This window comes from Drosophila ficusphila, unplaced genomic scaffold (assembly GCF_018152265.1).
Source record: "Drosophila ficusphila isolate 14025-0441.05 unplaced genomic scaffold, ASM1815226v1 contig_414, whole genome shotgun sequence".
Classification (NCBI taxonomy): Eukaryota; Metazoa; Arthropoda; class Insecta; order Diptera; family Drosophilidae; genus Drosophila; species Drosophila ficusphila.
The window spans coordinates 17,968,299-17,988,990 of NW_025064328.1; the positions used below are offsets into that span (position 1 = coordinate 17,968,299).

At 42.6% G+C, this 20,692-nt stretch overlaps 1 protein-coding gene across 4 annotated transcripts in view; it reads right to left on the bottom strand.

The window, feature by feature from the left end:
• Window positions 1-924: 924 nt before the first annotated feature.
• Window positions 925-20,692, bottom strand: part of LOC108093904 (homeobox protein 13) — a 58,165-nt gene continuing 38,397 nt past the window's right edge. For all 4 annotated transcript variants that reach the window (XM_017194263.2, XM_017194266.2, XM_017194265.2 and 1 more), the window contains 2 exons: window positions 7,574-7,692; window positions 925-5,601 (listed from right to left, as the gene is read on the bottom strand). In XM_017194263.2, coding sequence (XP_017049752.1) covers window positions 3,520-5,601; window positions 7,574-7,692 — 2,201 coding nt within the window. In that variant the 3' untranslated portion in view covers window positions 925-3,519. The remainder of the gene's footprint in view (window positions 5,602-7,573; window positions 7,693-20,692) is intronic.

Genomic DNA, 20,692 nt, shown 5'->3' on the forward strand with positions numbered 1-20,692 from the left:
GGTTTTTCTCAGTCACCTTATAGTTTTTTCAATTTTTTTATTATTATTTCTTGGCATGTTTTCTTTTCGCTTAACGGCGGCAGATTTGAAAAGAATTTCTGCTCGCAAATGAAATTGTTTCCTGTTAAAAGCTGAAAAGAAGCAGGCAAGAAAACAAACTGAACGGGCGGAGTGGGTAAATGGCGAAGGACGGGAACATGGATATGGATATGGATGTGAATGTGGATGTGGACGGCACCTGCCGTCGCAACGATTGATGAAATTAAAAGGTATAAATAAAAATCTTTTTAATGGTCTGGGATTTGGAACTTAATTTTTTAATTAAACAAGCCACCGAGGAGGAGGCTGCCGCCGGCGGAGAGATAGGCTGGAATCCAAGGAGGCTGGGGCATTTATGCAAAGCAGAAGCCACTTGGCCACTTGTGTGGTCTGTCCACGGTCTGCTGGCCATGAAAAGGAGGAGCCCGCTCGTAGAGGAGCTCCATCAGCGGGTCCCATAATAACTGTGTTTGCCATGGGCGCTGGCCAACACTTTTACTGCCCGAAGGAGTCGAGGGCCCCGGCCATAACATGTTAATCCCCCAGCACCGATGTCAAATGTCAGCACATGTGATTTGTCATCTTGGCCAGGAGGAGCCTTCGCTGCAGAGGACTCTGCGTCGGTGGTCGACTCCTTTGCATTGTCGCCCTGGAGAACATTTGTCACTGGAGGCGGGGACCACCTATCTTGTTCTTGACCGCAGTTTACATGTCCCTCCAACACGGCCAGGAATGTGCAATTGATATTCTACGAAATCAGAGGACCAGACCAACGACTCTGATGTAATTATTCTTTGGCGGACGGCAAAAGGTGATAAGAAACTCTAGAGCTTTAAAATCAAGCTTACTTACTTTTCAGTCCTTAGGAATAAATACGAAAGTCGCTTTGAATTTATATATATTTTTTATTTATACGATTTCTCCGCACACATTCGTAAACCAACAAAAAGGAAACAACTGAGCATTTTGAGAATAGTTTTGAAAATGAAGCAAACTTAAACGAGAAATGAAAAGTGTTGAATATTTTGTTGAGGCTTTTTATTCAATTTCTAGTGTGTTGTTACTCGTTTTAATACAAAGAAATGCAATTAAATAGTCGTTTATATAGTCGTATATATAAGATAGAGATTAATAGAGTTGGGGAGTTGGGGAGACAGACTTGGGAGAAAGTGGATGAGAGTGGGGGTGGCGCAGGTGTTATACATGGGCGAAAGAATCATTTTGCTTTTATACATAAATAATTACATTTAATGCTCGGCTTAGGATTAAAACATATTACAATGTACAATGGTAGAAGTGTTAACTTAGGCGTATGATTAAGTAGTTAATTAAACGTAATTAGTAGAAAGAAAAGTGCAAATGAATTTACAAATGACAAATGACAATCGGTCCCCGCTCCACTCCAATCGACGCGATTCGTTTCGATTTGATTCGGTTCGATATAGGTTTAAATAAATAGTTTCTGCTGTGGTAGATATAGTCATCGGTTAATCGAGTTCCCTCTTCGCCGTCGATTCAACATAAGAATTTTGTTTATATTACAGCAACGCGCATACGTATAAGTACAGTAGTTCAATTCAAGTTGTGTGTCTGTGTTCCGGATTCGATTCGGTTTCGGTTTCGGTTTCGTTTTCGGTTTTTATTTAGTTGAGTGCTGCTTCAATGCCTAGTTAAGTTAATAATTAATCGTTCAATTGTTAAATGGTTTCTTGTCTTAAGTACACACTAATTAAATTTTCACCTAAGCATCTTGCTTTAACTTCTTTTTGTTTGGGTTTTCTTTGTTCACTTTAAATTTACATTCATACATATCTCTACATATAAACTTGACGCTTCAGTTTTCGGTTTTTGTGTTTACGCATTTCCCTTCAAATTGTTTTAATTTCGCATATTTGGTTTGCTAATATGTTTGAACTATTTATTTTAAATATTAATATAAATATATGAGAAACAATTTTTGCATATCTTTTTCCATGTTCGTTCACATATGCCTATATGTGTCTATATATATATATTCGTATGTAGAAAAGCAGCAGTTGGTTTCTTTTTGCTGTATTTTGATTCAATTTGTAGTTTTAGTTTCTTAGTTGTTCAATTGTTCAATTAATGAATATAACGTTGCTTATTCAGTGTGAATTTTGGTGTTTGGTTGCAGTACATATCCGGATACATACGTTAGTAGTTCTTTAAAATTTTCCATTGCTCAAAATTTGTTTCCATCCGCCCTCCAATTTGGATATTGCCCGCAATCTGTGCCCTAAAATCAATTTTCCATGCTGACCACTTCAACAACTCTTTGTATTTGCTTAAAAAATTCGGTTTATTTTGAATGGAGTTCTTCTTTTTCGTTCATCTAGCCCAATTTCGATCGCTTGTGCCTAGTAAAATTGTTTAATATTTAGTTTTTACCTTTTCTTTTTTGGAAGTGTTTTGCTGTGCGAATTTGTTACCGTTATCGTTATCGTAATCGTTATCGTTATCGTTACCGACTCTTAGTTCTGCTTGCGTATGAATTTAAAAAACTTCTTCATTCGTTTCCCGTTCGATTTTTTAAATTTGTTTGCTAATTGGTTTTTGGTTCGTTATAAAATTTTGAAAATATATGCATATATGTATATAATATATATCGATTTTTGTTTGCATTTGTATTTATTAATTCTCATTGCTAATATATTTAATTGATTTAGTAAATCAAAAGTTTGCTACGCTTTTTCAGTGCATTCGAAACGTTTATTTGCTTGCACTTGAATGTCGCGCTTTCATAATTTCCATTTCAACAATTTAGCATTTTGTTTTCGATTATCGCTATCGCTTCGGTTCATCATTTGTTTTTTTTCTTTGTTAGTTTATATAGCACATACTCGTAAATAAAAATCTTATTGTCTTTTCATTTATAACTATGTAGCAGTTCTGCGAGTTCGTTGACTGCGGCCTCCCGAGTGCAGTTGGTGGAGTCTTCACTGTACTCGCTACTGGATGAAGTGCGGCCTGAGTTATCGTTATCGGTTCTGCGCCCGCCGCCGCTTCCGCTTCCGGTTTCGCTTGTGTGCAGTGTGCTTTTAGGCGTGGTGCAAGTGCAAAGTCCTGTCTGAGTCGAGGTACTGAACAGTAAGCAACTCCTTTGTATATCGAGTTCTATATATGTTTATATATATGTATCAGTTCATTATAAATTTGAAATATTTATCCATAAGTGTGTTTCTTCTTCATTTATTTTTGCCTAAATTCATTTGAAAACTGAGTACTGAGTATAGGTATGCCTCTCTTTAGCAGTTCTGCTTTGGATTTCACTTTCACAGATATTGCTTTGAATTTGAATTGAAAAGTTTACTTTTTGTTTAAGCTTCTGTTCTCCATTTCGGATTTCTTAAATTTGGTTTGGAAAAGTAATAAGAAAGAATTTTTCTATCTATGGAAGTGAAACCGATAGTAGAATTGCAATCAAAGAGCTATTAGCCAAATATTGCTAGTCCCTAACTACTACGCGAATCTCTGGTGAGTGAACCAGTGCAGTGTCTTGTTCGGCCTGATCCTGTTCATGCCGATGCGAATGGGTTCCGTCAGATGGGAAGTGGTCGAGGTGGGCAGGAAGCCGCTGAAGCCGCCGTCGGAGCTGTTGGTGCCGCCATTCCCCTCCAGGTCGCCATCGTACACCACGGGATACACGCTGATGTTGTCCAGGTTGTCGATGTCGATGTCCCCGCCCGCATTCCGCACGTAGGTCAGCTGGTGGTAGGGCGTGGCCATCAGCTTCCGGGTGAACTTCCGCACGGGCTTCTTCATGGTTGTTGCCGCCGTAATGCTGGATGTTGTCGCTGCCGTTGGCGATGCCTCCGTCAGCGTGTTGTTCAGGTTGCTGTTGATGTTCTTGTCCACGCTGAAGAGCGAAGGAGCAACATGTTGCTGGGGTGCTGTTGCAGCTGTTGCAGGAGTGCTGGGTAGCTGCTGCTGCTTGGGAGTTGCCAACGAAGTTGCTCGCGTGCTGCCACGTGTTGCAAGCGGCGGCTGCAGGGTCCAGAGCAACTTGCGTGGCTGCTGTGGCTTCACCTCATTCTCGCCCGCCAGCAACATCTTGGAATTGCCCGAGTTTTCCGGGGGATTTTCCCTGCTGTTGCTGCGACGCCTGCTTGGCTGTTGCGTGCTCTGCATTTTTTCAGTCTGACTGGTTGCCGTTGGTGTTGCCCGCGTGCTGCTGCTGCTCATGTTGTTTGTGTTGCTCATGTTGCTGGTGTTGCTCCTGGCCAGCGGCGTCTGCTCGATCACCAGCTGCGATCCCGCCGTCGAGGTAGTTGTGGCCGCTGTTGCCGCTACTGCTGATGTTGCTTTGGTTTCGATTGCTGCTGTGGATTCCGCCTCCGAATACGAATCGTCCACCAACTCGGGCTCGTACTGCAGCAACTCGGTCTCGTTGCCGCCCATCTCGGGCGTCTGGGCCGAAGCCTCGGCCTCCAATTCGGTGATGTAGGTGGCCCAGGCGTCGTAGTTGCTGCTGCTGCTGCTGCTGCTAATACTGTCTTCAGATGTTGCTGTTGTGCTGCTGCCGCTGCCGCTAAAGCTATCGATCGTGGACCAGGTGGACCAGGGCTCCAAACTGGAACTGCTGCTGCTGCTGTTGTAGGGCTCCAAGTCCTCAAAGCCCGTGCTGCTGCTGCTGCCGTAGAGGGTGTCGTCGGTGTACGGCAATGTTGCTGCTGTGGCAAGCAGCTGCAACTGCTGTTGCTGCTGTGCCTTCGGCCTGACCTTGCCCTTTCTTCGCCTGCCCTTGCGCCTGCTGCTCAGTGTTGCTGTTGTTGACAATTGTGTTGCTGTGGTCAGCGATGCTGTTGCTGCTGCTGCTGCTACTGTGGATGTTGCTGTTGCTGTTGCCGGGGATGTGGCTGCAATAGTTGCTGTTGTTGTGGCAGACATTCGCTTCGTTGGACTAGCTGATACTCGTTGTTGTTGCTGCTGCTGTTGCTTCTGTTGCTTGCGTCGCTTCTGCTTCTTCTCGTGTTGCTGTCGTCGCAGCAGCAGCGATGGATCATTGTGATGATGTCGCACCTGGTGTTGCTGCTGCTTCTGCTGCTGTTGTTGCTGCTGCTGCTGCTTCTGCCGGTTTATCGCTAATTGCTTTTTGTTAGTGCTACTTAAACTAGTACTACTATTATTAAGAATAACTTTATTATTATTATTATTATGGCCATGATGCTCCTGTTGCTGTTGCAACTTTTGATTTTGGTTATTCGATTTGTGGCGATTGTTTTTGTTGTTGCGCGGGGGCTTCCGAATGTTGCTGTTGCTGCCACTGCCATTGCCACTGCCACTGCCACTGCCACTGCCACTGTTGTCGTTGCCATTGTCGTTGTTGTTGTTGTTGTTGTTGCTGTTGTGGTGATGGCGGTAGAACTGCTCGGCATCGATCTTGTTAAACATGTAGCAGGCATCGTTGACGCTCTTCTTGGGCCCCACAGGCTTACCTCGGTGCGTGAACCCGACACGTCGCTGCAGATCGACAACGGAACGGAACACGAAATAACCGTGCACGATGGTCTCGTTGAAGTAGCAGGTATCTCGCAGTTCCCTCTGCAATCGGAAAAGATACATAGAGATATATGGCGATTAGCTTCCGCGCACTTCACATGCAATTTATGAGCGGCGTTTCCGTCCAACAAAAGGTCCACAAGGTGTTGTATAGTATATTGTTTGTGGTGGATGTGGATATTCTGATACGCGTATCGACAACGATGACAGCGACATCATCGTGTGAGGAGCGAACGTTTAGTCTGCCTTCTGTTTATTTATAAAACACTTGAAATCTCGAAACGACAACCAAGTGAAACGCGGCTTATGACTTGGATGTTCCAATACCCTGGGATTCTCTTATTCGGGGATATAAGATTGCTCTTCTCTGCTGAGTGGGTTAACTGTGATTTTATAAACAAAAATTATAGGCAATGGGAGTATTGGTAATTTTAAGATTTTTTTACTATATCGAAGTCTGAGGAAATGGTTCTTACGATTGATTGTTAATCTGCTCCACATTGTTAATAAGCTAAATGAATTTGATAATTCCAGGGTACTTAATGAACCTATATTCTATCTCACAGCCTCTCCATCAAAAAGTTTGAGCGCGTGTTGCTGTCGTGTTGGCCATTTCTGCTATCAGCGGTCCGATCTGATCGCTCAGATCGCGGCGATTGCGGCCCAAAGTGTTGCGAACGACGCAGATGGAACATTTCCCAAGCAATTAAGACCTGTGCCATATTTGGCGACGGACTGCTGCTCTTGGCCCCTCGCATATTTATAGCTCTTAATTGCTATTTTTGAGATGCTTCTCACCATTGGTCAAGTGCGCCAGAGTGTTTGGGGTAAACACAGTCGTTCTATTTCGAGAAGCGATCGAGCAGTAATCAATATGTGACTCACATCCCGACTTAGCGACCTCGGCCCACACATTAACCTTCCCGAGAAAAGCCGCCTAAGATATCGAATGGCGTGTAAATCACTGTTATTGTTTGCACAATAATTCAGCATGGATTTTGCGGTCATAATCGAAAGCAATAGAACAGCAATAGAACCGCACTAGAGTGACAAGTGACCTTAGGTGGGCCATTGTTTGCCCAGAGCTCGAGTGCGGTTTAGCTAACTAACTGTACTGCGAGAGTGGGGGAAAGGACATTGAAATGTTTTCGCAATTACCACATAACTCCGGCGATTAAGTGCCGCGTCATCCGACTGATTGATTAGACATATCAAACCGTCAATTGCGAGTTGTTTGATTTTTATGATGGAAAATCTCGTACCTCGAGTGCCGGCACTTCAACGGCTGACATTGAAACGGGCCCGCGAAACTGTTACAATGTCTCGAAAATTTGATTTTCCATTTCCACCGAATCGATCCCCCAAACAGTTTCAATCAATTGCTCCACGCGATATCACGCATACGCCGCGTAAACGTATCTCCACATCTGTGCCACATTCGGCCGTAATTGCATATGAAATTGTTCGCATTTTCGAATTACAAATTACAAAAATATTGTAATAAATATTTTGTTCGGCCCGCTGACAGATTTGGTGCAACCGCAACAGGTTTTCACCCATTGTGGCTGACAATTTGGCCAGGTCGCCGTAATATGGGTATTGTCGTATAAGCGATCGTTTGCATAAAGCCATTATGTGGAACATGTCATAAATTACAGTGTTTGTACAGTTAGTTTGCATAAAAATTAAGCCGGGGAAAACGGAAAAAACGGAAAACGCTTGGCGCTTTGCACTTTGTCAAGTACGAATGCAATGCAATCAAAATCGCTGCAACGGGCCTTGGCTATATCAGCATCTATATACCGGCAGAACAAATATTGTCGAGCATATAATTATGGCTATTGCCGGGCAATTTGCTTGCCCAAGATGCCATAAACTTTATCTATCCATAAACAAATCGTGAGGAAATTCCCTTTCATCTTGGCGATGTGCTTTATCTATTGTGGGGATGAACCTCGAGTGATTCACTTCTCTTTTTGTGAATGGAGAACCCTCAAATTTACAACATACTCACCATGCCAACTAATCTCCAATTGTCGTTGAAACACAAATATCTTTGAGTTTCTTTTGCGTGCAGTGCTATTTTGAATTCGTTGTTCAGATAATCCGGGAAGCCGACTATCGTTATATTTTCTGAAAAATACAAAGGCGAAAACAACAAATTAATGCCATTAGTTAATCAGCTTGGCGAGCGTTTTAATTGATGTAAATATTTGGCGGGCAAAAACATTTTTAATTAAAGGCAAACATGGCTCTTTTCGTCGAAGTGATTAAGCGTGCCAAAACGGAAGGGGGTTTATCATTAACATTTAGGTACAGGTGTGTACAAGACTCGAACTTTGACCTTAGACAAGCCACGTGCATAGGCGGATATTACTTAACGAACGTTTGTTATCTACATAAAATGCTTCAATGGAAACGGGAACACATTAGCATCCTACATATATATTCATATACACTAAGCTCATTGGATTGCAAAGTCTTTTATGGATTGCTAAATTAGTCAAAGGAATAACTTCATTCATGGCTTGATACATTGACTTCTTGAAAGCGTTGTTTTATTTGTCTTCTGAAATTTCAAAGACCAAAACAATTTCCCAAAATAGTCTGAAAATGCATTAAACGTCTAAAAGTCAAGTAGCTAAGGTGCGCATGCTCTCTCCGCTAATTATAAACGAACAATGTAAGTCCGCAGATGGATCCGCAGTATCTGGCGTTGTGTGTTACAGATACAGATACAGATACAGTATCTGTATCTGGCCTCGGCAGGCTATTGAACTTCGGCGGGGAGGACGAGGGATGCGGCCACAAAAGTCACTAATAAGTAAAGCACTTGAAAAGCCAAAGAAAAAGGCAACACGAGGAGAAAAGCCACTCGAGTTAGATTGATAGGTGACTGGGTTCGGCCCCGGTCGCAGTTTCAGTCTCAGTCGTCTGCCATTCTGCCAGTAATTAAATTTATGCACACAAATTCTTGGCAAGAGTCGCTTGGTCTTGGTCTTGGTCCGGGCTATGAGTTCTGGGCTCTGGGTTCTCAGCTCTTGGCTCTTGGCTCTTGGCTCTTAGCTCGTAGCTCTCATATTTCATAAGCCGAGGCAAGCCGAGGGCTTGAGTGACTCTGTGCTTCACACCTTTGGCCGCCGGTGGCAGCCACTTGTGCCTCTTGCCCCAGGGAGCTCCCTCCGTTGTTATTCTTGTGATTCACGGCCCGGCCGCTCGACTGGCTTATTGATTTCATTAGTTTGGCGACACAAACGGCACAAACCAGTGGAGCACCCTCCGCAGGCAGGCTGCACTTGTGAGTGCGCACTTGGTTGAAAACTGGGAGAAAAAATGATATCCTTCAAATACAGACATAAAGGCTATATACGATACTTTTAGAATAAACTAATTTGTCTTCAGAAATACTTAAACAAAGTATTTGTGGTACAAGGAGGAATGCATGCTGAAAAATACTTTGAAATAAATTTATAGTTTCACTGTTAATTTTATAAAACTTTTCCCTCAGTGCACTGCCACTTGGAGTCTCGGTTACAGTACCCTTTTTATTTGCCCCCTGGAGGCAAACTTCGATCCACCGCCATTGTGACATATTTGCCTACTTGATTTCGCAGCCGAGCAGGAAGTGCAAGTCCATCGAGGGTCTAGATGTACAGATAAGCAACGGTAATATTGTTGCGGTCTTGACGGCTTGGTTAAGCCAACAGTCAAGAGCCAATATCGTTGAACTCCGAATGACTTTGACATTGAAAGTGGCAGGGTTCCTATTCCTAACATCTGATTTTAGTGGGCTGCCCCTCCGAAAATAAGCCCCAAACTAGAAAAGCCAAATGTTTATTTTTATTTACCCGACACAATCCGCCGACTCCCAAAAAAAGCCATCAAATGCATTTTAGGCTTCGGAATTTTTATGGGCCTCGATCTTTTTGGATATTTTAGAGATCTTCGCTACGGGTTTGTTTTTCACTCAATAAAAAGCCACGATCGGGTCGCATTTTTGCCGCATGTTATTAAGATTTTAACAACCAAATCTTCGTCTTCTGCCGAGTTTCTAATTAAGTTATTAGTCATGGTGAGTGGAATTTTCGTCTCGTCTCGTTTCGTTTGGCTTCGAAAGGGCGTTCGAACAGAGAAGTGCATCAGCATAAATATGGCAAAATAAAGCCAACGAAAGGCGTTTTCAGATGCTATCGATAGCGATTGAAATGGGGGCGTGATTTGTTTTTGAGAAGTAAAGCGATGGATATAGAATTTCGAGCGGGTCGGTCGTTCTAATTTATTGGTATTTATGGCTTTGAACGATAGCGACTTGTTGGCCATAATTTAATTTCCACTAAATGAAGGCTGCGACGTCATATTATTGACGTCACTAAATGGCGCAGATCCATAAACAAACGATACGAATTTCGTACCTGGTGGGTGAATTGCGAATTTGTTAAAATCTTTATTATTAGCTGTTTTTTAACCCTCATATATCATAACATCAGTTAATAATTTCCTGCTTTTATTCGTTTCTGAGTTTTTATAAATATCTCAGTTTTTGAAACGGGCCACCAGCTGCGCACAGCTTTATTTTGTGGGTCGTAAAAACACAGGGTTTGATATATAATATTGAAAGCTGGAATATGTAACAAATGACACACTCAGAGGGAAGCCTAAAACGAGCGAATCAGGCATTACTATATGCTGGAATGATCAGGAAAACAAAGAACCCGGCCAGCAAACAAACCATAAAAAACACAGCCAGAAACAACGGTCGAATCGCTAATCAAATATGCAAGCAATGAGCTTCATCAACATAAAATTAAAAAATCATAAAATGCTAAACTGCACAGCATGAACAAAATCCTAAAATCAAAACCGAATCGAAATAAAACAAAAATCAGATATCTCGCCAACGAGCCGGGGCGTCAAAATGCCTCGTAATTGCGGCACATGTACGAAACTCATCAGAAACGAAACTCGGAAAAAATTTTACGATCCAGCCGTGTACATATGGATATGGTTAACACCGACTCGATCACTTTGTCATTCCATCAGCATGGTCTTCGCCTCCAACTCCGGTTTGAGTTATGGGATCTGTGTGGATAGTGGCCAAGAGATCGGTGGGCGTTGCCAACTCTCATCTCTTCCCGGCCTGATAGCATAAATCGCAGCTTATCGATCTCTATGATAATCAAGAGCCATTTCCGTGGCATATTTATCGGGCGGGACTAGCCCTATTCGATTTTACTTTCCAGATTCTACTTTCACTCTTGTGTGGCTTATTTATGCGGAAAAGAATTTCACGTCGGCTTATGATTTAAGGAGGAGATTTACAGAGTTGAACTTTAAATAAATGCAAACAAATGACCGGAAATGCAACTTAGATTTTAGAAGCAGGCGATACAAAATCTCTGCAGGTTAACTATAGCATATTCCAAGCTGGCTTTGTATCAATGTAAAAACCTAATGTTATCCTTGGCTTTGGAGCGTAACTTCCCCCAGATCATTGCCCCTAGGAGTCCCAATAGTTCCAGGAATGTCGTCTGAGGCATTCACTTCGATGGCTGCATTCCCGGAACTTTTACGCTGACGACTGCAGTCGGGCTCTTTGGGTTCTGGAGTCTGGAGACTGGGGTCTGTAGTCTGGGGTCTTGCGTTTTGAGTCTGGGTCTGGGTAAAGCGTCTTAGATTACACTCGGCCCTAAGTAATTGCATTTTGCATTTTCCATTTTGCATATGCTGCAACGTCAACAAACAACTGCGATTTGTCACATGCTGCAACTAGTGGCCCTGGTCATCATCGGTATTGCTTTTGGTATTGGCTTGCGTTTTAGTTTTGTTTTTGTTTTTGTTTTTGTTTTAAGTGTGGATATTGGTATTGGCATCGTCATCGGAATCGCCGTAGTTGCAGTCACTATGCGCGGCATAAAGTATACGTGTAGTGGTCGCCAGTTATTGACGATTTTGTCACGTTTCCTGGAAGAAACCGTTTTATTTGCTCGCCTGGTGCCGCGGCTGGCATTTCGGTTTGTTTTGTAAGCGGAGAGCGGCAAACAAACTGCCCTGGGCCTGGGCCAAAGGAAAACAAACCTCAACTTGCAGCCATTTATCAGTTTCGACCTCCACTCGACTCCGCACCCCGCTCCCCGCTCCCCGCTCCACACCCGGATTGCACTACTAGCGCTAATTGCATTGGCACGCCCTGCAGACGAGACCTCGACTCTGGTTCCAGCTCCATTTCCACTGGCCGGCTCCAAAGTCAGCTCGAATGCCACGAAATTAGCGCCATTTAATGTGGAGCGTACTCGGGTTTTACGCACGATTCTTCCACTGACGCCACTCGAATCGCTGCCCCCGGGAATTGGTTGCAGTGCATTGGGGCACAGGGGGCGAAAGGGGCGCAGAGGCCACGGTGTCAATGAGTTAATTAGCGCACGATTTGTCGCCCCCACAACAGTAGACATGCACTGAGAAAAAAGGGGGATAAAGTATAGCTAGTTTAGATCTCCAGAAAAGAAGCACCCATCATTGATGGCATCGTCAAAACCTGATATGATATTTCGTTCTTAATTATCATGCAATAATTATTTCGAATTCACATTTTTATATATTGTAGTTTTTCCCAGTGTATTCAAGTGCAAAGAGGTGGTAGAGAAGAGTATTCCCTCTGCTCTTCATGTGGGTGGTTCCCCTCCAGAAACTCTTGTGAAAGAAAATCTCTTCTTTTATTGGAGTCTCGCAGCCCATTTCTGGGTCACATATCTTGGACTCTACACGGCGTTTTATTTGCTTATAATTTATGTTGCCCCGATTGAATTTTGTGGTCCACCAAATCAAGAAAAAGCAATTAAAATTATAGAAAAATTCGAGATAAAATTTATAAGCGAGACCGTTTCAAGAATTTTTGTTGAATTTGATTAAAATAACCGTAAAATGTAAAAGCCTAAAAGCATTCGATGTTGCTCCAGTTTTTTGTGTTTGAAGTGCAAACTTGTAGTTTTCTGAGTAAAGTGAGTTAGCAGTGAGTTCATAAATGTGTTCTGAGACATTTACGTGATCGTAACGCTTTTGTCATTTCCTTGAACACGTCACTTCAGGCTACTAATTAATTTATTTTATTAATGGAAACCCAATCAATTCGCTGTCTGTTACAATCGAATGACTCACAACTGATCTTTCTCAGCTATAAAATTACTCATCCTGGATATGTACTGTTATTTCAGGGCCCCCCGCTGCTGCTGTTATCGATACACCCGGGCATTTATCAATCGAATGGCCTGCGGACAACATCGATGACAAGGGCAGCAATAAAGGCCGCCTTTTGTAGTCGATACTGAAGGAGGTACGGTATTTTATTTATTTACTCTTTTTGCAGACCACACACGCAGCCCGCTCCGCAAGTTATTTACAGTTAATTGCTGCTGGCGGCGAATGAATGTTAAATTACATTGATAGTTCCATCAGCCGCAAAAGCAATTTTTTTCCAGAGCCCGCTTTTGTTTATTTACTCGGCGGCGATATTGTTGTTTCTGCGGTTTCGCTTTCATTGGCACTCCGGCCAGTCGGGCAGTCAGGGAGAGTAAATGGAAAATAAATTGAAACTGGCATTTAATTAAGTTAAACCGCCCGGCTCGATGGCAATTTATTAAAATAAACACAAGAATATATTGCAGCGAGCTACACTAATTGCAGTGTTATCTAAGCAAGGACGCGGGCAACCCGAAAACGCAAATCAAGCCCCAAGTTGCAACATGGGCAACAAAGTCAGAGTGTGGCACGGATTTGCGGACTTTATTAATTAAGTGCAAACGTGGTCACTTACAAGCCGTTTAAACTGCGTGTTAGCCAACTTGAAATGGCCCGGCTAATGCGCCAACAGCAGGTCCAACCCAAGAGTGAAAAAAACAGAGCCTCAAAAACCGAACCACCCGAAAATTTACTTGGAAAAATTGTCAACCCGGTCCACATAAATTTTGCCGACGGCTGCAGTCGCCGTCACTTGTTTACGCTTTTCGGTATCCCATTTAATGGGTTAACGTTAACACTCTGCTTTTGCAGTTGCAGTTGCAGTTGCAACAGTCGCCGCCACTAAACAGTAAAATTTTGCTGGCTTCCTTTTGATCGTAACTCGCTGAGTTATTGTGACAATTTGAATTGTTTCATTTTTTATCACTTATTTTTCTATTTTGCCGAACTCTGCTGGCCCGGCCATTAACATTTGCCATCGCCTCGGATCGCGACGCACGCGAGCGATCTGAGTTATGGCCAAGATAGATGCAGAAGCATTGATTACGTCACCATAAATTGAGATATAGTTGTCGCGAGATTTATGCAGACAGGTGTTAATATCCATCGATTGGCCAATGATCGTAATTCTCGAGGAAGTTGCGTGGGTGCCACGCCGATCGCCCGGAGTGTTGGCCCCGCGAAAATTTGTCAACTAATGGGTTAACAACAGATAATGCCGGCTTTATGGTTATGTATGGGGTGATTTTGGCACAGCTCCATAAATATCGCGAATTAATTTCCCACAAATTCGTCTCGCAATGGTCTTGTAATTGAATTTCCGCTCACTTCGGGGCGGCGCAAAATTTATTGTTCGCCAAATAGAGTGGCAAATTTATGCGGTTTTAATTAAGAGCTCAAAATCGAATGTTCTTTATCTGCGCATTCCCGAAACGGTACTCTAATTACTTAACAAAATGGAAAGACATTAGCAGTTGATTGGCGGGATTTATGGATTGGAAACTGGGCTTTCAGAACTGGGAGCTGATTTTTCAATCCATAAAAAGCGGTAAAGAATTTATAGCCAGCTTTAATCTTAAAGGAATTTTTTGATAGGAAACTTCTGAATTGTGTTGCGTGGAAAGCTTTATAAAATAGTTTCCGAATATCTATAGAAACCAAAACCCCCAAAAGAGAATATTTTACTACAAATTCAGACCTTCCCTCCTTCCTTTTCCAGTTTCTTGAGACTGGCGACTCAAGTGGGACCACCCAAATATTCCCGGATCGGGATAAGCTGTTTACTTTGGCGCAGGATCCAAATGGGCGGGCGTGTCTGGACCACTTACAACATAATTATCCTTTCGAACGGCTGAAAGATAAACAGAGAGCAGCATTAACATGTCCGAGGGACTCCGAGCCCTGTAATGAGGCCATCAATTAGCTGAAATTACCAAAGCGGCGAGAGAGAGAGAGATGGAACAGAAATGGCTTGTGCAGTTCTAGCACCCTGAATCCCCCCGAGCGCCAAGGATAACACCTTTTGATTTACGCTCCCTTGGCCCGTGGGCCGTAAAACAAAAGTTTAGGGCCAGAACCGAGAGATCTATGTAGAGGAGGTCTAGGGTTACTCGGCAGGGCGCCGTCTGTCTTGCAATTCGTATTTCTTTTTTCTCGTTTTGTTCTTTTTTTTTTTAGGTTCTGGCCTAGAGCAAAAGTCAGACGCTGGGCATAATAAAAACGTCATGTCCTTGTCCGCCCGGCTGGCCGTTTGACGCTGTGTGGCCAACAGGATCGGACCAAAAAGGTGCCAAGTGCGGCCAGCTGGGTTTTGCCCTGGCTCCTAGCCCACTTTTATTGTCTGTCATTTTCGCCAGCCAACATTATTTCAGTTCAGTTTTCGGTCCTCGGTGCCTTTGTTTTATTGTTTTTCGCGCGTCATTATTTCGGCTTTAACATTTGTTTGTTTGTTTTCCAGAGATCCTTGCCTGGGCCATCTCCTTTTCCAGTACTTTCGGCCAGGACTTAATTAAGGCCTCAGGTGTAAAGGGCTCGTAAAAAACGTGGGATCGCAACTCTTTTTGAATTATTTGCTTATTCTCCACCTTCCTGGGAATATTCGCAAATTGATTCGTTGGAAAAATAAACCTGTAATAAGGCCTAAACTGAGCAGTTGTTACCTAGGCTCAGTTTTCATGTTTTATGGCGAAAAGCATGTCACTTAAGCTATGGGAAAATTTTATGCGAAATCGGACTCAATGGCGACGCATTGGACAATTTTATTTATGTTTGCAGTTATGAATTGGAAATGTTACAAACTCCATTTTGTTGAAAATATAATTTGTAAATATTTGAACTTAAAACTGACTTTTATTTAAAAGTTAATATTTATTTGATTTATCATTTAATGCTCACTAGTAAAGGTTTTTGTATCCTCTATTAATTCGTACTATGTATGTGTATTGAACTTCCTTTCGAAGTATATAAGTATCTTTTTCTCAGTTCTTCGATCTTTCTACTCCTTCTTACTCCTTTTAGACCTTCTCCATTCTGCTAATTCCCTTCTTTGTCTTCTGTTTTAATGGCGCTTCCTACTCGTTTAATAATTTCTGCTAATCTTCGCCCCAATACTTTGGGTCAACGGCCGGAAACCCTTTCTGTTTTAGTCTTAATTTTGGTTTATGTGGCCAAAACGACGGTCGAATCCTGTTTCGCGGCACAGCAACCCTTTAATAAGCAGATAAGAGAACATTTTATGTGCCGCCTGATCGGCACCAGGATAACTCTATTAAAGGCCTCGTTTAAAGGCCAAGACTGAATGCCAGTTCCGGCCAAGGCGTCTGAGTGTGGTCTAGACCCGAAGCCGAAGCCAAGTTCATGGTTACGTCAGCGGGTAAATTGTGTGCCAATCGAAAGGCAATTTGCCCCCGCAATCGACAATTACCAGCGCTACAAATGTAGCTGGCAAGGTGTCGGCAGGCACGCATTGTCATCTAACAGATACTTGGATTAAATGGACGAGGTGGGGCTCTTCTGGGGGAACTGGCTTGCGTGCCACGGAGAACAGGCCGAAAGACACGCAAGCCGACTCCTCCTGCCATTAACAACTGCCCAAAATACACGGGTTTTTTATGATTAAAGTACCCATTTGCATGCCCGAAAAACCAAGGAGGTGAATGGGGAGGGGGAACTCAGCCGTTTGAAGTTCGAGTTTGAGTCATGCGAAGTGAGCCACTATACCATTACCATCGCAAGCTCATTAAACGGTAGTGAGACTCGATTCGATTCCGACTGCAGGACCCAGTTGAATTTGCATACCTGCACGCGATCCCCATCCCCAGCTCCTTCCCCACTTTTCCACTCGTTTTCCCTTAAAGACTTTACGTAATTGGAAAGTGGCAGTTGCGCCGAAAAAGAATTCATGAGAATGAAGGAGCCATCTTAGTCGGCGACTCCGCTGCTGGCCAACTGAATTGATTTATTTGGCCGGCACAAGCCAACCGACAAATGAATGCATTTCCGTTCTGCCGCAATGATCAACTGACAGATGTCTTGGCTTTGACCACAATTTATTTACGATTTTTATTTATTTGCCCCGAAGCCTCGAGAGCTTGCGACATTTCCTGCCCAATGACACGGAACGTTTTGTTCTGGGAAGCGATTCGGCTGGCGAATGCTTAAAATAAATTAGGGTAAATCAATTGAACAGACACTCGAGATTATCGATTGGGGGATGGATGTGAATCATGTGCTGGCCGAAAGGGGGCTTCCAAAAATAAATGCATTTACACTCTGAATTAGAAAGCAATCCTTTGGAGCAAGCAATCTATTATTCAAACTCGAATTGGATGGGTATAATAATGGATGGATGGTATAATAGTAAATAAACTTAATAGAGCTTAATGGTTTCAATTGACATACCAAATTAAACATACATTTAATTATCTCCTGATATGTAACCTTTTCTCAACTTTAAATGTACAGTAAAACAACTTATGTATGTTCTTTAATTATTTAGGACACTCAAGAGCAGCTCCCAAGCATCCTTTCCTAACAACAGATGCCTGATCCTCCACTTCAATTTCACATCCCTAAAGATAGCGTATCTCGCCACTCAGGACCAGGGTTAACTCCTCCGAAAAAAAGCGGAAGGGCCCGCCGATATAAATGATGATAAATGCGGTGTGGGGGAATTAAGTTCAATTTAAGGGGTATTTAGGGATCAACAACACATCGGCGACAGCAGATCAGGTCGGTCGATCTATCGATCGATCGTCTCTGCGCGGCAGCGAACACAAAAAGGTAAATTCCATTCTGGGAGTGACGAAAGATCTTGTCCATTAGGTCGTCTGCAGGCAGTTAATGGCTTGCACCACAAAAATAAAAACCAAAACCAAAACCAAAAAAAAACAGGAAAAAGGGCCAGAACGGTGGCTTAGAGAGATTGATATGTTTCCTGGACCCACAGACGATCGGCGCTGATCATAATGCCCTGATTATAGTTTGTGGTTTTTAATATTCATGTCGATCAGCAGGCAAAGCGATATTTGTTTGATGAATTTATTGCCCCACTGATCGTGGAATAGCTATCGGTGATCGCTGATCGGCGGCGTTTTGTTTTATCCGCGGCATTTCTTTAATGGCCTTTCGGTTCTGGCTTTGGATTTGGCTTTGCTTTTGTTTTTGGGCTCGTAAAATGCACAATTTAACGGTGTGCGGCGTGGAGTGTGCTACAGTTATGGGTCTGAGATGGGTCTGGACTCGATTATCTCACAGATAATCGGGCGGCGATGGGGCATGTGGTGGGTTTTATTGATTAGAACATGATTCGGTTGCATGTTTATCTAAAAACTCGGTGGGTTTTGTTTTTATCGGGGTTCAGGATGGGCGAAGGATTAAACAAAGCCAACCCTTTTTCTTTGGTTTGGGTGATTAAGTGATTCCCATTTACAACTCTTGTTGTGAGGAATTTGTTCTTGTCGAATGGGTGCTCTATTAAATTGCAAAAAGTTAGAAGTAAATCGAACTCAATATTTTTATATAATTAATAGAACAAATAGTTTGACTTTTAATACGAGTTAAAATTATATAATTTTCCTAACTGAATCCTCTCATTTCCAACAAAATTATCGTCTTCTCTCCCATAAAACGATGTCGCTTTGGTCACAGCTCTATTCCCACGCTAGACAATTACAGATTCCGAGAACTTTTCTTTCGATTTCCAAGGGATTGGCTGACTAGCCCCCCATTGAACCCTATTGAACGGCTCCTTGGAGCTCCATTGTCAGCCCGGTTTTAGCCGTCAAGTGCGTAATTGCTGACAACCCGGCTCCTTGCTGCCAACCGAAGATCAAACGAACCAATCGCTCATTACCAAAATCGAAGCCGGGAAAGGTCTGGGGAGAATTCGGGAAAGAAAGCCAGCTTTGAAGACGAGCCGAACGGCATTGTTATTCAAATTCAAGGGGGACACTTGACCGGGCCAGAAAGAAAGGGAAGAAATGAAGGGGAAAAACTACCGGGACAAGAAAAACTACATCAAATTGGCGCTTAAATATCTTCTGACCAACTGTGGGAAACAATAATATTGGAACAGAGAGAGCCAGGAACGAAAGCGCATTTGCTTGAACAGTGAACTTGTCCACTTGAGTTTTGAAGCGTTAAGTGGAAATCAATGCAGGCCCCGGCAATACGTATGTGTATCTCTCATTTTCCAAAACTCCCAACCAATTCCAGCCAAGCCGAGCGGACGGACGATCGAGTGAAGCAATTGACCAAAAACTGTCGAACTGACGATCGGCAAGCGGTACACTTGTCCGGCTTTGTTGTTGACCATGTTTTCTTAACCGTTTGAGCCCCTTTATTCCATCGTCTTCTTCGTTTTTTTTGGGCGCGCGGTAGGTAAAAGAATATCGCAGTCGAATCTGTTTGGGAATTTTTCAACATTTTCTTTAGCTTCGTCGTCGGCGTCTCTTGGAAATTTGTTTGTGCCGGCCAACGGAAATGCATTTATTTGCTGACGTCTTGGACCGAAATGAAGGGTCGCTCCGTCTCTTTCTGTCCCTGATCGCCCGTCTCGCTCTCCCGGGGCGTTAATTGATGAATCTGCGCGATCGAACGCAGACGGACTATAGGTTCAATGACTATACCCTTACCCCCCAAAAAGACACCATGTGCTATTTCTTGGAATTTCTTTCGAGCCATGATTTCCTTTTCGACCAAGTCGAACTTTCTGTTCCATCTTTCTGTTTCTGTTTCGGTCGCCCTTTTTTCCCCTGGTTTTCCCTTTTGGGTGTTCATGTTAAATACATCTATTTATATTTTAATGATGTTTGTAATGATGGTGCTAAATATTTCCCACATTATTAGCACCTCTTCGTCTGGGTCTCGTCGCGGGTCTGGGTTTTTGGGCTCAGGGCCAGGCGGCAAAGTCATTGAGGGATTTTCTTTGGGAACGGGTTGTGTGCGATCGTGTCACAGAAGGTAAGCCTGCTGGTGCCGGGGTAAAGTTTGGTGCCAAGAAAAGGATTAACAAATTTGTTTAAGACAGGTTTGGGTAATGCCAAACCAAACACTAAGGAAAATGAATGGCCAACATTTTTGGATAGCCAGAACCAAAGTGATTAGAAGCTATTTACATAGAAAATCTTATTTTTAGTTTGGGAATTTATACAACACCTCAAGAGATAAAAATCTTATTGATCGATGATACCCCAACGATGCTGAACAATGCTAAGCAAAGCATTGAAAACTCAGAAAAATCTGACATGCAAGGGTGTCAAAATTTTGACCACCGCCAAATTTAAATATATAATCGCACATTTTTAAAGAATCCTATCACAAACATTTAGAGTTATGCCACTTTGAAATCGGATGAAAGCTATTGAAAACTTGGAAAAGTCTGACATGAACAGGGGTCAAAATTTCGACTATCTAAAATTGAAAAACTTTAAATGTAGTTGTATCCATGGTACAATTATACAAGCATGGTACAATTATACAAGGTAGTCTCGTCGGCTGCCTATTCATTCGGCTTTTTAGTCAGTGCGTTCGTGCTTGTTGAAGGATGAGCACGCGTGCGGACGAATTTTTTCAGAGTATTAACCCTTGGGCAAAGATGTCGTTCTGCCCTTGGCTGCAAACTTTTTTTGTTTTTTAACATGTCGTTTCAGATAATTTTAGTATAACAAAAAATATAAAGGAGAAACTATTAATAGCTACTAAGAAACATTAATTTAGATATTGCAAAAATTTACTTTAATATTGACATTTATTTTAAAATTAAGAACCTAAACAAAGAAATAACTATCCAAAAATAAAGCAACGTTTAATTTTAAAGTCAAAACTATTAAAAATTAATTTATTAAAAACTTCAACTCCTATTACTATAAATGAGCAATTTAAGACCCATGCACCCATGGTA